General features: G+C 43.2%; 1 protein-coding gene across 2 annotated transcripts; it reads left to right on the top strand.

Moving 5' to 3' along the window:
* The first annotated feature begins 8,530 nt into the window (after positions 1–8,530).
* LOC308057850 (endogenous retrovirus group K member 5 Gag polyprotein-like) lies at positions 8,531–14,368 on the top strand. Of its 2 annotated transcripts, none has more exons than XM_080411872.1 (3): positions 8,531–10,891; positions 11,039–11,112; positions 13,768–14,368. In XM_080411872.1, the coding sequence occupies exon 1, from the start codon at positions 8,978–8,980 to the stop codon at positions 10,598–10,600; it is 1,623 nt and encodes a 540-aa protein (XP_080267998.1). In that variant the 5' UTR covers positions 8,531–8,977; the 3' UTR covers positions 10,601–10,891; positions 11,039–11,112; positions 13,768–14,368. The 2 variants fall into 2 exon arrangements, with proteins under 2 accessions (XP_080267998.1, XP_080267999.1); XM_080411873.1 differs by having other exon boundaries at positions 8,531–10,924.
* Positions 14,369–15,580: the final 1,212 nt, after the last annotated feature.

Raw genomic sequence — 15,580 nt, 5'->3', positions numbered from 1 at the left:
GGCATATGCTTATGGAGCACTTTTGCTGATCAAGAACTTCCAGGAAGACCAGGCTGTCCAGAAGCTAGAGATACTCTCCGGCAATGGCACAAGAGGAGGACAACTAACAGAACAATGCCTTCAGTTGATGATTTTCAGGTAGAGCTTTAGGCTGAAGAGAAAAAAAGCCCAGGGGATGGTTGTTTTGTTGGAAATCTCCATTTGAGAAGTACGATTCATAATGATTTCCTTGGGGCCACAAGTGGTGTGAAGCAGTGCTGAGAAGATGGCTGGCAAATTTGCCTCTGTTTCAAAGTCTTTCCACTTCATAACAGAGTGTGGTTATGATGGTATAAAGGAAACACTAAATAATGGAGCTTTCCCACTGTCCTTTGTATTTAAGTCGTGCAGAGCGAGGACAGACCAAATTGTATTTTCGATTCAGCTTCTTTGTACGCTTTGCTGTTAAAAAGAACAAACCCAGATTTCCAGTGGTATAAATCATCACAACTCCCCAGTAGCGATTGGTGGCTTACCGTGGGTAATAGAGAGGAGACTTGGCAGAAAAGCTTGCCTACAATTTGAAAGTTTAAGCAAGGAGTAGAGTTCTGTATTGTGGATGTCTTCATGTTTGTAGTTTGTTTTGTGGGTTTTTTTTCTCCCCCCTCCCATTTCTTACTGCTCTTTCAGAGTAGGGCAGTAACTCCAACTGAAGAATAACAAAACAGTCGGGATTACTTTATCTTTTAAAACCAAGTCTGCATGCCTTTCATATAGGAAAAGATTGTTACGTAGATAGGCGTGCTGCTGTCTGTCCAGATGCATCAGTTTGCGAACTGAAGCAAGGAGGATGTTGGAATCGAGAAGAAAGGATTTACTCCTTTGTGTCTGGTTGTTTACAGCCCATACCACAGTGCAAAGCTGCTGGAGAGGCTAACAACAACCGTCAATGAGTTATGATGGAGCTAAGAGCTTGATAAATGAAGGTATGGGGTCAACAGGAAGTAATTAAACCTTTCACTTGCGGCTCCTGCTTTCAGTGTCCATGCAAACAACCACAGCACATCACTGAACAGGAAGGAGCTGGGAAAAGCAGCAGTCTCCCACAATATGCCTCTCTTAGGAAGAGGAGAACTGACAAACAGAAATTCCAAACTGTGGCATGTCGCGACAGAGGGAAGACACAGTCACTCAATATGAGTGATCAGCAGACTTCGTTTATTGTCTCTTACAGTCACCTTTTATGCCTTGTTATAATTAGCTCATACATATTACAAGAGTTAAGCTCATTATTGGTTAGTTGCCTAAGTACCAAGTCCGCCCCTAGTTTCTCTTCTGTAGTTATCTGTTCCCACCTGCAACATTCTTTTCCCACCGAAATCTTCCTGTTATTGTGTAACAAGAACAGCCAAAGACAGTGTATTTTGCTTTACTTCAGATAAGCTGAGAGCCATGTGCATTTTTGTCCAGCCAGCTGGACTATGGCTATGTGACCCTTTTCAGCTAGCCAGTTATCCACAGTGGCAAGTGCACAAAGCTAGTACATCTTACTGGGATCCATTTTATATTCTGCTTACCTGTAGTTAGGTGTCACATTCAAGTACCTTGAGTCTTTGTTCTTTCTAGCAAAATATTACGCTTAATAGGAAAATTAATCAACTTTGTATTTCTGCTGGATGACTAAATGACAGAAGATTTTTTTCAGCAGGATCTTGTATTCAGTTTCACCTTCTCTTCCTCAGCAACTGAATTTCAGCCAAGCTACCTGTACAGCTGGACGCCGTGCTGGATGCTGGAAGATGCAGGGGAGCACAGGAAGAGCTGGCACCAGCTGTGTCCAGGGCTGCTCCTTTGACTCTTTGAAAGAGAGCCTCAAATCAGTAAGGTCGCTCCGCTTCCAGGCTATGCTTGGCACAAATTCAAGCACTTTGCTGCCTGCCCAGAATGCCAGTTTTCCATCTCCCTTCTCCACATCTGCAGTCCTGACATGAAGCACCTTCCCTACAAGGTATGTGTAACACAGCTTCAGCTCAACTCATCTTTCCCACATTGAACCAGGATGTGGTCACTACATGTCTGTGGTGCTGTCTCACAGCCTTACCACCAGCTTTTGGGTCCTGGAAAGGCCTTCATCCTCCCTCCCTCAAAAGGATGGAAAAGCAAAAAATCCGGTATTTTGATGATGATGAAATACAACTTGCTGATACTGCATAAAGAATTTTGATACTTACTATATGAGTTACAGGCATTTGCACAAACCTCAGCCTCTCCTTGAAGCAATCCTGTCCATCTAGAAGCATCGAAAAACAGGTCTTCTGTGTGTTAGCTACGTTAGAAATTGAAACTGTAGTGTGCTTTGCCTTATTTAGAGCTGATTTGATTTTTTTTATTTATTTTTTTCTTCACACCGGCTAACAAAAATGGATTAGTTCTGCTCAGTCCTAATGGTTTAAAAGCTGTTGCAAAGTTCCAGTGTTTCAGTCTGCAAGCTATCAAAAGTTTATTAAAAACCCAGAGTGCTCTTTGGAACTGAAGTCATATGAGCATTCTTCTCAGTCTTAGCTTTTAACAGCTTGTTCTTAGGAAACGTGAATTTTTGCTATTGTGATTTAGCATGCTTAATTTATTCAGCGTACAAACGTAAGTATCAGCTCAGTAAATAAACAGGTCTTTCTTACTGTCATTTTTCCCATCTCCTTTCATTTTACTGCTTTTAGTTTCTAATTGCAGTTAGTTTTTTGCAAAAAAGCACGTGATGGCAGGCTGCTTTGCTCATGTGTCCAAAAGTGTTTTGTGGTTGGGTGTGTTTTTTTCCAGTTGCTTTTTATTTTACTTTTTAAATACTTTTTGAAAGGTAGAACTGCGTTTCCTTGTAGGACTTGTTTAGAATTAATCTATGTTATCAGTTGTGCACATGTGTGAATTTCAGCAGAGAAAAAAGATCCAGCTTTTGCCTCGTGATCATACGGTTTTACTTTAATGTTGCAGAGTAAATTTTCTTTCTGCCTCCCTCTAAGCCTGTTAGATGAAATTTGGTTACATCAGGCTCAGACACTAAGTTGCCATCGGTTAATGTGATGAAAATGTCCTGCATGAAAATGGATTGCCTTTTGCATGCTGCAGCATAAAGAGTGTGAATGGTTTATCGTGCAGCAACCTGTGGATCAACACCCTTGTGTGTTGCTGGCAGAGGGTTGGGTTTTTTTCTTTTTCCTTATGATGAACATATTGTGTGAAGCTTCTCTTCAATAGTATTGACCAGCAGTTGCAGCATCATCTCTTGGGCATGCTGCCTCTTGCGGCGCAGTTCCCTAACAACCGAAAAAGAAAGAGGTGGTCCCCCTGCCCGACCCTGAGTGTACAAGACCGGAGCAACTATAGTCTTAGCCATTTCTAAATCCACCTCCCTTAAAGCTTGTTTCTTTATTTTTGCCCACAGATCGCGTGGATCAGGAGAGTATAAATCAGGTCCTTTTTCAGGGTCTGCCAGTCCTGGGTCAAAGGGATCTTCCTCTGACGGATACTCAACTGCATTGACACCCAGGGGTTTAGAGCACTGTGACTTAGAGGCTGGTAAAGAGCATGTGACTCCTCTTCCTCTCCTTCCTCTGCCTTTTCTTCTTGTGCTTTCATAGTTTCAAAAATAACTCTCCATGAAGAGAGCAGACGGTGGGACTCAGTATTGCCTTTTGTCACAGAATCCCACAATTTCACCCCTGTGTTGTTCTGAAGTTCCCGTGCAAAAATTGTAGATGCAGTCACTGCGGGCATATCTACTTGCACCCACTTGAGCATTGCTTTAAGGTCATGCCCAGAAATACTTTTCTCATGTTTGTTAGGGAGACTTTTCATAAGCTCATAAACATCTCTTTCTGGGGACGAAGCCTGATTCGCCATTACGCATTTCCCACAGCTCACCTCTCAACTCCGGAGGGATTTCAGGCCGGCCGGCTCCCACTTCAGCGGTTCATTCAGAGTTCTGTGGGATTTGCTGCAAGTCGCTCAGGCGATTCAAGAGCCCCTCCACGTCGGATCCTTCACTGGATCATGTCAGGGTCACCAATTTGTGGCGAATGAGGAGACGGGACACAGCTTGATGCAAGCAAGATGTCAGTTTATTAGTGATTTTCTTACAATTATATACGTTTCTACCTTCTACATATTACACACCAATTGGTTGACATTTAAGACACACCGTTTAAACAATAGGAAGTTTACCTTATCATAGCAACAATTTCTATTCCAAAGTTAGGGAGTTTCTTTCTAGGCGGCTTTCTTGATTAACAAAGTTACATATCGGCGCCATCCGTTCCCTTATCCGGCTACTTGTTTCTCTGTCCGTCTTGCTGCCTCCTCAGCTGTAGCGGCTCAGGGGTCTGCAGTTAGCTTGTTCCTTGGTTCCCAGGGCTTGTGCCCTACAAGTCTTATTCATCAAGCTAACAGTACTTGGACTCTTGTTCTTGAGGCCTTGTCCTACAGCCTCTGATGTTTATTTTGCTTCACAGCATTTAGTTTCCTAGTAAGGCCAAACACCCAGTCCCGTTAAAACCACTGATGTTTTCAATGGGGCTTTAAGACTGCTATCTGTTCGTTTGTAATTGCAGGGTTAGAATGTGAGCCAAGGAAAGGAGGATGTCAACTTATGAATTTGTTATGCCTGCCACAGTCTTATCACCAACGTCAATTCACAAGGTGGCTGTAATGTACAGGAATCACTGGTGTGCGTTTCACAACTAGAACATAGAGAGGATTGCTGTTTGTTGCTGAGCTTCCTGTTTTCAGAGGATGAGGTTTGGAGGTTTTGTTTCTGATGTCTGTTTTCTCATTCTACAGAACTACCTTCGTGTTGCATTCCAGGAAGTTAACAGTGCGTGTACAGGAAAGACCTTACTAGTAAGACCCTACATCACTACCGCAGATGTATGTCAGCTTTGTGCTGAAAAGTTTAGAGTGGAGAATCCAGAAGACTATAGCCTGTTTCTTTTTGTTGATGACACCCGGCAGCAACTGGCAGAAGATACCTACCCTCAGAAGATTAAGACAGAGCTGCACAGCCGCCCGCAACCCAAGGTCTTTTGCTTTGTCTACAAGCGCATTAACAGTGATCCATATGGTGCCATTTTTCAAAACAATGATGAGTCAGCTTCTTAAAACCAGCAACTCCTTTAATTTCTGTTCCTTGTTAACTCTTGAAAACATCTTTGCTGGCTGCCTGCCTTAGGAGCTAAAAAAGGTCTTAAACCATAAATACCTAGTTAAACATGTGCATTGCATACAACACTCCGTGTAAACCGTGCGTATGGCCAGTTATACAGTGTTCCACCAGTGTGTTTGAGCCAGCAGCCCATGAGGCTGAATTTCTTGTACCACAGACTCTTTTGAAGCATATTATACCGTGGCCCTTTGCAGGTCTCTTGCTGTAGTGTGCAAAAATGTATTTTCTTGCACTCACTCTATAGCCGAATGTCTTAGCATACATATACTTGAATCAAAATGACAAGTGTTTCAGTAAACCAACTGGTATGAGCTTAGTTTCACCAGCATGAGTTTGACAAGACTGTCCGATGCAGCGCATCAGTTAACTCCTCATTACTTGGATGATTGCATCCTTTCCTAATTTTTTTAATTACAGAGATTCGCCGTGTTTTTACGTGTGTGTGTATATATATATATGTATTTGTTCCTTCCAGTTGTTTTTATTCCCCTTCTTTTGGGGGGTTTGAGAAGGTGGGCACAGAATGGGAGTCTTTGTAGGGACCCAGGAAATGAAGTGTTTAACAGTAAAGCTTAAAGCGTTTGCTGTACGGAAGGTTTCTCTGTACCCACCACATCAGTTGCTTATTTAGCAGTGCCCTGTGGAAGTCTGCATACTCATTAACGAGCTAACAGTAGCTTGGCTCTGTGTAGAAAGGAGAGGAACTATGAAGAACACACACCCATCCCTGCTTTTATTTTTTATTTTTCCTTAAACGTCCAGTGTTTCCAGGGCCTTTGCTTTCTCTTGCCACATTGGCAAAGCGTCCCAAGCTCTATTGCCCCATAGTCAAAAAAAGTCTTCAGTAATTGCTGGGATGGTGAGTGAGTTTTGGGCTTCTAGCCCTCCGTTCCTTCAGTCGTGAATTCCGCTCACTTAAAGACTCAAGAGAATTGCTTAAAACTTGCATTTGGAAGTCACGCCTCAAACAATGAATTTGTGGAGATCCATTTATTTATTTACACTAACAAAGAAAAAACTGTAATACTGCATCAAAATGAAACTTAGTGGCTGCTGAATCACTGAGTAATAGCATAGAATCGCTGCTTAAGCCTTTACCACAATCATTGCAATGTTTGTAGACTGCTTGGTTTTTTGTAAAGTCGTGTGGCTGCGTGTGGTGCATTATTCCCAAGGTGCTCCTTACTGCTCTGATGCTCTGTACGTTCGCAGTACTGGGTAAAGCGGAAGGCTCTGTGGCTGGGGAAGAGTGGCACGGACATGTTGCTGCTCTCTCTGTCGCACCGGAATTTCAACAGCTGGGTTTGGCTGCTAAATTGATGGAACTACTGGGAGAAATTTCAGAAGTGTGAGTACCATGCTTATCTTTAATCTTCTAAAAGTAACCTCTCAACTGACATGGCTTAGGTATTTGACTTGCATGAAAGAGACCCAGAATTTTGCTTTAAGTAGTGTTCTGATTCGCTGAGGATTCCCTGTAATTAGAGAACAAGACTAAAACTGTCATGTGGCGGTGTAAGATCTCAGGGTTTCTATGAAAGCTAACTTGCCAGAATGAGTAGGGTGTAGCTGCAGGAGCGGGCTGGAAACTAGGACCATGCGTGGCAATCAGTTAGCTGAGGGGAATGTGCTCGAGCTTGTCTGGACAACGATTAACATGATGAGGCATGTTTACAGAGCACAGGGGGGTGGGAGACGGATGGCGCCAAGGATGGCACCAAGGAAAGGTAACACCTTGCTGTTAATTGATGGCAGCTAACCACCAATCAGGGATTGCCTAGTATGCAAGGCTTAGCTTCAAGAACCAATCTGTTTCAAACGCGCAGCTTCTGAAAGTGTATAGAAACTCGTGCTTCTGTACAATAAATTGACATTTGCTTGCATCAAGCTGCGGCCCGTCTCTTCATTCGCCGCATGTAGCCTGAATTCTAATAGAGATACTGTATAGAAAAAGGTCCTTGTCTTGACAGCAAGAGAGTTTCATGGAGGGTCAACACTTTCCCGTAGGGTCTCCAGCGTGCTTGTTCAGTGATCGTGAGATTTTTGCAGTTCCTGCAGGCAGCCTTGGAACCAATTCTGTATGGCAGACAGTACCTTAGCTTACTTTTTGTCATGCTTGGCTGCTTGTACTTGCTGAAGATTTAATTGAGCATCAAATGAACCCACAGGGAAATGTCCTGAACTCATGGTGGTAGGGCAACCCCATTGTAATCGGTAAAATGGGAAAATTGCACATTGAGGAATCTGCCTTGTGAGGAGAAGGGCTGCCTTGTGTTAGGTGACTGAACTTTGTGACCCGTTCCGCCACTGCCCCCTGCCACACACATTGAAGGAGGCAGTCCCTAAGCCAATGCAATTGAAAATGTGGATTTTTAGATGATTTTTTTTTTAAATTAAAGATTTCTTATGTGTATGAGACCTGTGCGAGTGCTTAGCTTGCCCTGTTCTTTCTGTTCATAACTTTGAACCTACAGGCTGGTATAAAAGAATGGTTATATGACAAAAATAGAATAAAATCTGAACTTATACCGGATTTGTCCCTTGGGAAAGGAGTGCATCTGTTACTGCAGTGTGAAAGGTGTTTGATTAGCATATGACATCGTCAGACCTGCTCTTGGTCAGATTACAAGTTATGGGTTATTTAGCAATACATTCACCTGCTGTTCCTTACTGTGGTTTTTCTTTGGTTTTATGTTTCCAAAGAAAGGGTGGATTTTTCGTCGATCTCTTTGTGAGAGTATCAAATCGGGTTGCAGTAAATATGTATAAGCAGCTCGGCTACCGTGTGTACCGGACTGTTGGGGCTTTTGCTGTATTGAATGATTATACTGAACTTTGAAGCAAGTGGAAAAATACTGAAGAAATAAGACGAGGGCACAATCAGAACAGTGGAATGAAGAGGGAGGAACAAATTGCAAATGCTTGCACAAAAACAGGGCCAGCAGGATGCGATAAGAGGAGCTGGGAAACAGCAGAAAAGAGCCTACGTGCCAGAATGAGCAGAAACAGAAATCTTGCCAATAAACAATTGTTAACCAATCATATTATTATACGCTTGTAAGATAGCCAATCATATTATCACACGCTTATAGAGTGCCTTATAAAAGTGTACCTGGTTTGTACAATAAACGGATCAGATCTTGAACTCCATGAGTATTTGAATCTGACTCCCGCTCGCCCAGAATGCCCGCAGCATCTGGTGACCCCGACGTGTGGATCGGTCGAAAAGTCAGGAGGATTCGTTAAGGATCGTGTTACAAGCTGCGGAGCCGGCAAGGATCCTGCTGCCAGCGGAGAGAGAGCTGGGCGCCCGAAGAAAGGCGGAACGTGCATGGCTGACCGGTGAGTCAGGAAATTTATGCAGGATGGGAATCACTGCATCAGTGGTGGAAAAAGCAATCGTAGACAGTTTGATGAAACTGGCAGAGAAAACTGAAACGCCAGTCTCACGGCAGGCAGTAATTGATCTGCTATGTTGGAGTCGCCGCCGTGGTTACCTTGCTTCTACGCAAGATGTATATAGTACTGAAACATGGAAGAAAGTGGGAGAGGACTTATGGGAATCTGTGCAAGTCGGGACTAAGGGGGTAAAGACTTTGGCTCGCACGTATCGGGCTGTACGGGGTATGGTCGCGCAGTTACACGGCGAGGCACAAGTCGCTGCAGCTGTTAAAGCTGCAGTGCGGTCTCCCGGCGATCCTACCGCTCAGCCGGAGGAAGAGCCAGAGGGGCAGCCTCCGTGCAAAACCCCCCCCCGATCATACATCTAAAGCTTATCCAGTAATGACTACTGCTGAACGAATAGCGTGGGGATTAGATGATGAATTGCCACCCTGGTGTCCTGAAAAGGAACAAACGGCAAGCGGCAGACAGACATTAATACCGGCAGTTACGAGTACTGGATGTAAGACTGCTGGGATGGGAATAACACAGCCCACAGCTCCACCAGGGGAGGAAATGGAGACTGAGCCTGAACTGTTTGGCAATCTGCCTCCTTTACCTCCCGAAAGTGGCAGTCTTTGTAGTAGTGATGAAGAGGCAGCACCGACGCCTTATTCGGCACTACGGAGAGAGCTGCGACAGCAGGAAAAGAAGATGTCCGACCTACTACATCATATGGAGAGGCTCGACAAGGACTCTAAAAAGAAAGATGTTAAAAAGGCGTATAAAAGTGCCCATAAGGCTATAATTGAGGGGTTAGAGGCTCTGGGGGATAAAATTGAACAAGATGCGCGCGCGGTACCTATAGACCCTAATTTTGACCCTCGAAGGCGATACAGGGGCCTGGTAGAGAATTGTACCATAGAAGGGGATTTTTCGTTTACCCCATTAGCTGCTCCTGTAGTGTTGCGACAGGGTCAGCCGACATGGGAACCCCTGGATTGGAAATTGGTGCAGGGCATTCAAAAAGCCATAATGCAGTATGGCCATAATAATAAATTAGTGAGAAATCAAGTAACAGCCTTAATTAAGTATACTGAGTTGGTGCCGGCCGACCTAAGAGCAGTTATGGAGCTTATCCTGTCTCCAACAACATTCATGCTTTGGTTAGCAAAGTGGCAGGAGTATCTAGAGGTGAAACTTATAGAAAACATTCAATTGCCACAAGGAGATCCCTTACGAGTAGCGCCGTTAGATGCCTTAATGGGTACAGGTCCTTATCGTGATGGAGCTGCACAAGCAGCGTTACATACCAGGGTGTTACAACAATCGAAACAAGCTGGGTTAGCAGCTTTCTTGGCGTTACCTCAATTGCATACACCAACCTTACCATATACCAAAATCTTGCAGAAACCTAATGAATCTTTTTTTAGTTTTGTTGACAGGTTAAGAGACGCCATTGATAATGCTCCTAACGTCACTCCAGATCTCAAGATTATGTTGACTAAAGAGATCGCTGTACAAAATGCAAATGTCCCTTGTAAGCAACTTATAGCATCCTTACCCCCTGGGGCATCCATCGCTCAAATGATAGAGGCATGCGCAAGGGCTCCTTTGGTTGAGGAAGAGGAAAAGGCAAAAATACATGCCAATGCTCTAGCAGTAGCTCTAAACAACAACAAGGTACAAGGCCGAGGGGACCAGGGTCCTAAGCCAAAATGTTATCAATGTGGACAGGAAGGTCACTTTAAACGTGACTGCAAAAAGAATCTAGGAGGAAAGTCTCTGTTGAATGGAAATTGTTTGCGTTGTCAAAAATTTGGTCATAAAGCGGCCGATTGTCGCTCAAAATTTAGAAAAGATGGTACACCCCTCTTTGTTCCGGGAAACAGGGACAGCCGCGTTCTGAGGGACGCGGCCAAGAAATATCCCCAGAACCCAACAAAATTCATGGCTGCCTCGGCGAGCTGTATTCAGCCACCAGAGGAAGCGCAGGAGTCGATTTGGCCGTGGCAGAACCTGTAAATATCACTGATGAAAAGGTACATGTACTTCCTTCTACAGTTAGTGGTCCTTTGGGTTATGGTTTATCTGCACTCCTTATAGGACGCTCTTCTGCGTCAAAAAAGGGGATTTTTGTTCTTCCTGGTTGTATTGATGCCGATTATACCGGACCTATTGGAATTATGGTAAAAGTTTTTTCTCCACCTGTTCATATTCCAGCAGGAAGCACTATTGCACAGCTCATTCCATTCCAAGCTACTGTCCCTCAAAAAGGAGAAAAGGACAGGGGTCAAGGTGCATTTGGCTCAACGGGTATGCCTAACATTGCCTTTTGTCAACTTATTGGTGCCGAGCGGCCAAAACGTAATGTTAAGATATCTGGTCCACAAGGTCTAAATCTTCCTAATGTTTCAATGATGATTGATACTGGTGCTGATGTTACTGTTCTTCCTTTTTCAGTTTGGCCTACCATGTGGGAATTAGATAGTGCGGGTTCAACCATTTCAGGCATTGGGGGAAGTCGTCTGACACAGGTCAGTAAAAACTTCATTCTTTTCATGGATCAAGAAGGACATCAAGCATGGGTAAAACCTTATGTCCTACACACATCCTTGTCCTTGTTAGGTAGAGATGTACTTTCCCAATGGGGAATGAGAATCTCTACAGATTTTTGATTGGGGCCATTGATAGCAGCTCTCGCCCAACCTTAAAATTAAAATGGAAATCAGAAACTCCCGTATGGGTTGATCAATGGCCCTTACCTCAAGAGAAGCTGCAACACATTCAAGAATTAGTCCAAGAACAATTGGATTTAGGCCACATCAGACCTTCTGTTAGCCCATGGAATACACCCATTTTTACAATTCAAAAGAAATCAGGAAAATGGAGATTATTACATGATTTAAGAGCAATAAATGAAAAAATGGTTGACATGGGTGCCCTTCAGCCTGGACTGCCTTCTCCCACTATGTTACCACAAAATTGGGACCTATTAATTATTGATTTAAAAGATTGTTTTTTCACTATTCCTCTGCATGAGGATGATTGTGAAAAATTTGCATTTACAGTACCAGCTATAAACCGTGCCGCTCCAGCAAAAAGGTATGAGTGGGTAGTACTACCTCAGGGTATGAAAAACTCCCCAACAATATGTCAGTGGTTTGTGGATTTAGCTCTACAATCTTGGAGAGAGAATAATCCTAACCTTATTACCTATCATTATATGGATGATCTCTTAATAGCCAGCCCTCACACACTAGCCCCTGAAAAAGAACAGGAACTTATACAGAGTCTGCAGACCTTTGGATTGGTTATAGCAAAAGAAAAGGTACAAAAACTAGCGCCCTGGAATTATCTTGGTCTGCGCATCTCAGAAACAAGAATCCAGCCACAAAAAATTATTAGTGTCCCAAATATAAAAAACGTCAACGATGTCCAGAAACTAGTCGGAGACATTCAATGGTTAAGAACTTTCTGTGGAATTACCAATATGGATTTGGCTCCTTTATTGGCATTATTGAAGGGTGGCTCGTCACCCGCTGATCCCAGATCTCTTTCACCTGAAGCTGAAAAAGCCCTAGAGAAAATTACACAGAAAATTCAAAATGTTGGAGTGGACAGGCGACTATTGAATTGTCCATTTACCCTACTCGTGTATAACCGAGACACAGAAATTGTGGCTATAATAGCACAATTGCCCGTTGATCGATCTATGATTCTGTTAGAATGGGTTTTCCACAGTAACACCTTAAAAGCCACAGTTACTACTAGAGTGGATGCAGTAGGACAGTTATTGCTGAAGGCACGAGAACGTTTGCGTACTCTCGCAGGCTGCGACCCTGAAAAAATTATTTTACCTGTGAAAAATTTGTCCTTGGCTGACTGGTGGATTCAGATTTCTGAGTGTTTTGCAGTGGCAACCCTAGGTATTCAATTAGATAATCATTATCCCAATCATCCCTTATTTAAAACTTCCTTAGTATTGGAGGAAAAATCTTTACAGCAACAAAATCCTATAAAAAATGCACTTACGGTTTTTACCGACGCTAGTAGCAAAACTCAAAAGTGTGGCTATGCCTATAGGGATGACAGGAACAATTGGATTTCTCATATAGAACAAATGGAAGGTTCAGTTCAAGTTTTGGAATTAAGAGCAGTGTTAATGGTGTTTCAGGAATTTTGCAATGTCCCTCTTAATGTTGTGAGTGATTCTAAATATGTTGTTGGAATAGTTTCGCGTCTTTCGCGTTCCCTTTTAGGGTCTTTTACGAATGACAGACTTATGGCCCTAGTTATTCAGATGTGGAATGAAATAAATTTTAGACAATTTCCTTGGTGGATCACGCATATCAGAAGTCATCTGGATTTACCTGGTGTCTTATCAGAAGGTAATGCTTATATAGACACTCAGGTGGCATCCCCAGTATTACAAAATTCTCCTCTAAAACAAGCAACAGAGTCACATGCCTTTTTTCACCAATCTGCCCGGTCTCTCCAAAAACAGTTTGGTCTGTGTCGTCAAGACGCTAGGACTGTCATAGCGGCCTGTCCTGATTGTGCCAGGTTAACACCTCTTCAACAGGAAGGTACAAATCCTAGAGGGTTACAACCTCGACAAATCTGGCAAACTGATGTTACAGAATTCACCCCATTTGGAGTACTTAAATATGTCCATGTCACAATTGATACCTGCTCGAAAGCTATCTGGGCGACTGCTCATAAATCTACCAATGCTGTTGCCTGTATTCAGCATTGGACGTCAGCCATGGCTGTGCTGGGCCGCCCAGATATGGTAAAAACAGATAATGCCCCTGCATATCTTAGTGCCAGAATAAAGACCTTTTTGCTGCAATGGCAGGTGAAGCACGTTACCGGAATTCCGAATAATTCTGGTGGTCAGGCAATTATTGAACGTGCCCATCAATCATTGAAACATTACCTGTCTGTTTTTCGAAAAGAGGGGGAGAGGAGTCCTCATGTAATAGTGGCAAAAGCATGCTATGTACTGAACTGGTTGAATCCCAGAACGGAATGTACTGAACAGCCGATTTTCTATCACTTTTCTAACAATCCCAACGATTTTTCGAATCGTGACATAGCTGTCCAGGTATTTGACCCTGTCTCAAATTGTTGGTCAGGACCTCATAATTTATTAACGTGGGGTCGGGGTTATGCATGTATCTCCACAGGGGCAGTGACCAAGTGGATTCCGGCAAAATGGGTTCGCCCGTGGATTGAAAACCGACCCACTGAAAAGAAAAAGCAGGGTGACTACGACAGGATTGACTCCTAAATGAACAGGAGGGATCAGTGGGCTCAGTGGGCACAGCATCGAGAAAGGTTATTCCGACCGCCACGACCAAATGAAGAAAAGCAGCTTGTAGATAAGTTAACATACATTATTCTGCCCATCTTGCAGCAGTCACCTCGGGAGATACAATGTCAATTACCCTCCGGTGAATTGTCTTTGTTACACTGTGACCGTATCGTGCGTGCGTTGCAGGATCTTTTTGGGCAAGGACCGATAGAAACAGAAAATTCTTGTCCTATATGTGCTACTTCTTGTAATTCAACAGTTACTCTATATTGTGGATATTGTAAAAGGGTTGGAGCATATAGGCGGAAGGTTTTCCTACGTTTCAGTTCCGGCGGTTTTTCCCTTCTTACTGGGACACATGCCCCTACTTTTCAGGTATAAATGAGGCCTTACAATCTTATGAAGCCTTCGGACAGATATTTTTAGCAGAACATCGAAACGAACTCATCTTCTGGGTTCGCATTATCAGAAAAAGTTTTGAATCTCATATAATACAACATTATTGTAAATGTGAACGATGGCATTATTTTTAGGAATAGGCCTAATGAATATTGCTTTTGCTTCTGCTTTGCATAATATATTGTTGTTTGTTATTCTTTTGTTACTTTTAGTGCCTTGTCTTTTACAATGTTTCCAAAGCTGTATTAATGCTGTATTTAAAAAGAAAGGGGGAGGTGTTGGGGCTTTTGCTGTATTGAATGATTATACTGAACTTTGAAGCAAGTGGAAAAATACTGAAGAAATAAGACGAGGGCACGGTCAGAACAGTGGAATGAAGAGGGAGGAACAAATTGCAGGTGCTTGCACAAAAACAGGGCCAGCAGGACGCGATAAGAGGAGCTGGGAAACAACAGAAAAGAGCCTACGTGCCTGAAAAAGTAGAAACAGAAATCTTGCCAATAAACAATTGTTAACCAATCATATTATTATACGCTTGTAAGATAGCCAATCATATTATCACACGCTTATAGAGTGCCTTATAAAAGTGTACCTGGTTTGTACAATAAACGGATCAGATCTTGAACTCCATGAGTATTTGAATCTGACTCCCGCTCACCCAGAATGCCCGCAGCACCGGACACTATCGGAGCGCTACTCTGCTAGCAGTGGAGAGCCAGATGAAGATGCTTACGGTAAGTGGTTGTTGTGCCTTAAGTTGAATGGAAAGGTTCTTGTGTTGAGGGTTCCTGGGCCTGTACAAGTTCAGATAGTCGTTGATGAATGGGATTCTGTATTCTGCTTTAGATAGCTTTTCCTACTGAAGAGTACATCAGTTAGGAAACTTGATTGCAGGAAACGGAATGAAGCTGCGTCAGGGGAAGTTCAGGTTGGACATTAGGAAAATCTTATCCACTGAAAGGGCGTTCAGTCAGGGCACCAAACCTGTCAAGTGCTTAGGGAGCATCTGGATGATGTTTTTAGTCATATGGTTTAGTTTCAGGTAGTCCCGCAAGGAGCATGGAGTTGGACTTGATGAATCCTTATGGGTCACTTGCAACTCAAGATATTCTAGGAAATCTTCTTGAAAAATGATCTTAACGTAATAGAGAAGTCATTTAACGTGGCTTTGTGCAATGACTGTCTTTCATAATAGCATTATTTTCTTTTGCCATAGGTACGAGGAAAGCTCTTTGCAGAGTTACAGAGAAGAAATCAATTATACCTCTGCCTCATCCTGTGAGACC

Source organism: Falco punctatus (assembly GCF_963210335.1).
Source record: "Falco punctatus genome assembly, contig: scaffold_103, whole genome shotgun sequence".
NCBI classification, from domain to species: Eukaryota; Metazoa; Chordata; class Aves; order Falconiformes; family Falconidae; genus Falco; species Falco punctatus.
The sequence above is the reverse complement of the archived record's forward strand: the minus strand, read 5'-3'. Positions and strand labels throughout refer to the sequence as shown.

Coding starts and splice junctions, on each gene's coding strand:
- LOC308057850 (XM_080411872.1), top strand. CDS start 8,978: ATGACTACTGCTGAACGAATAGCGTGGGGATTAGATGATGAATTGCCA.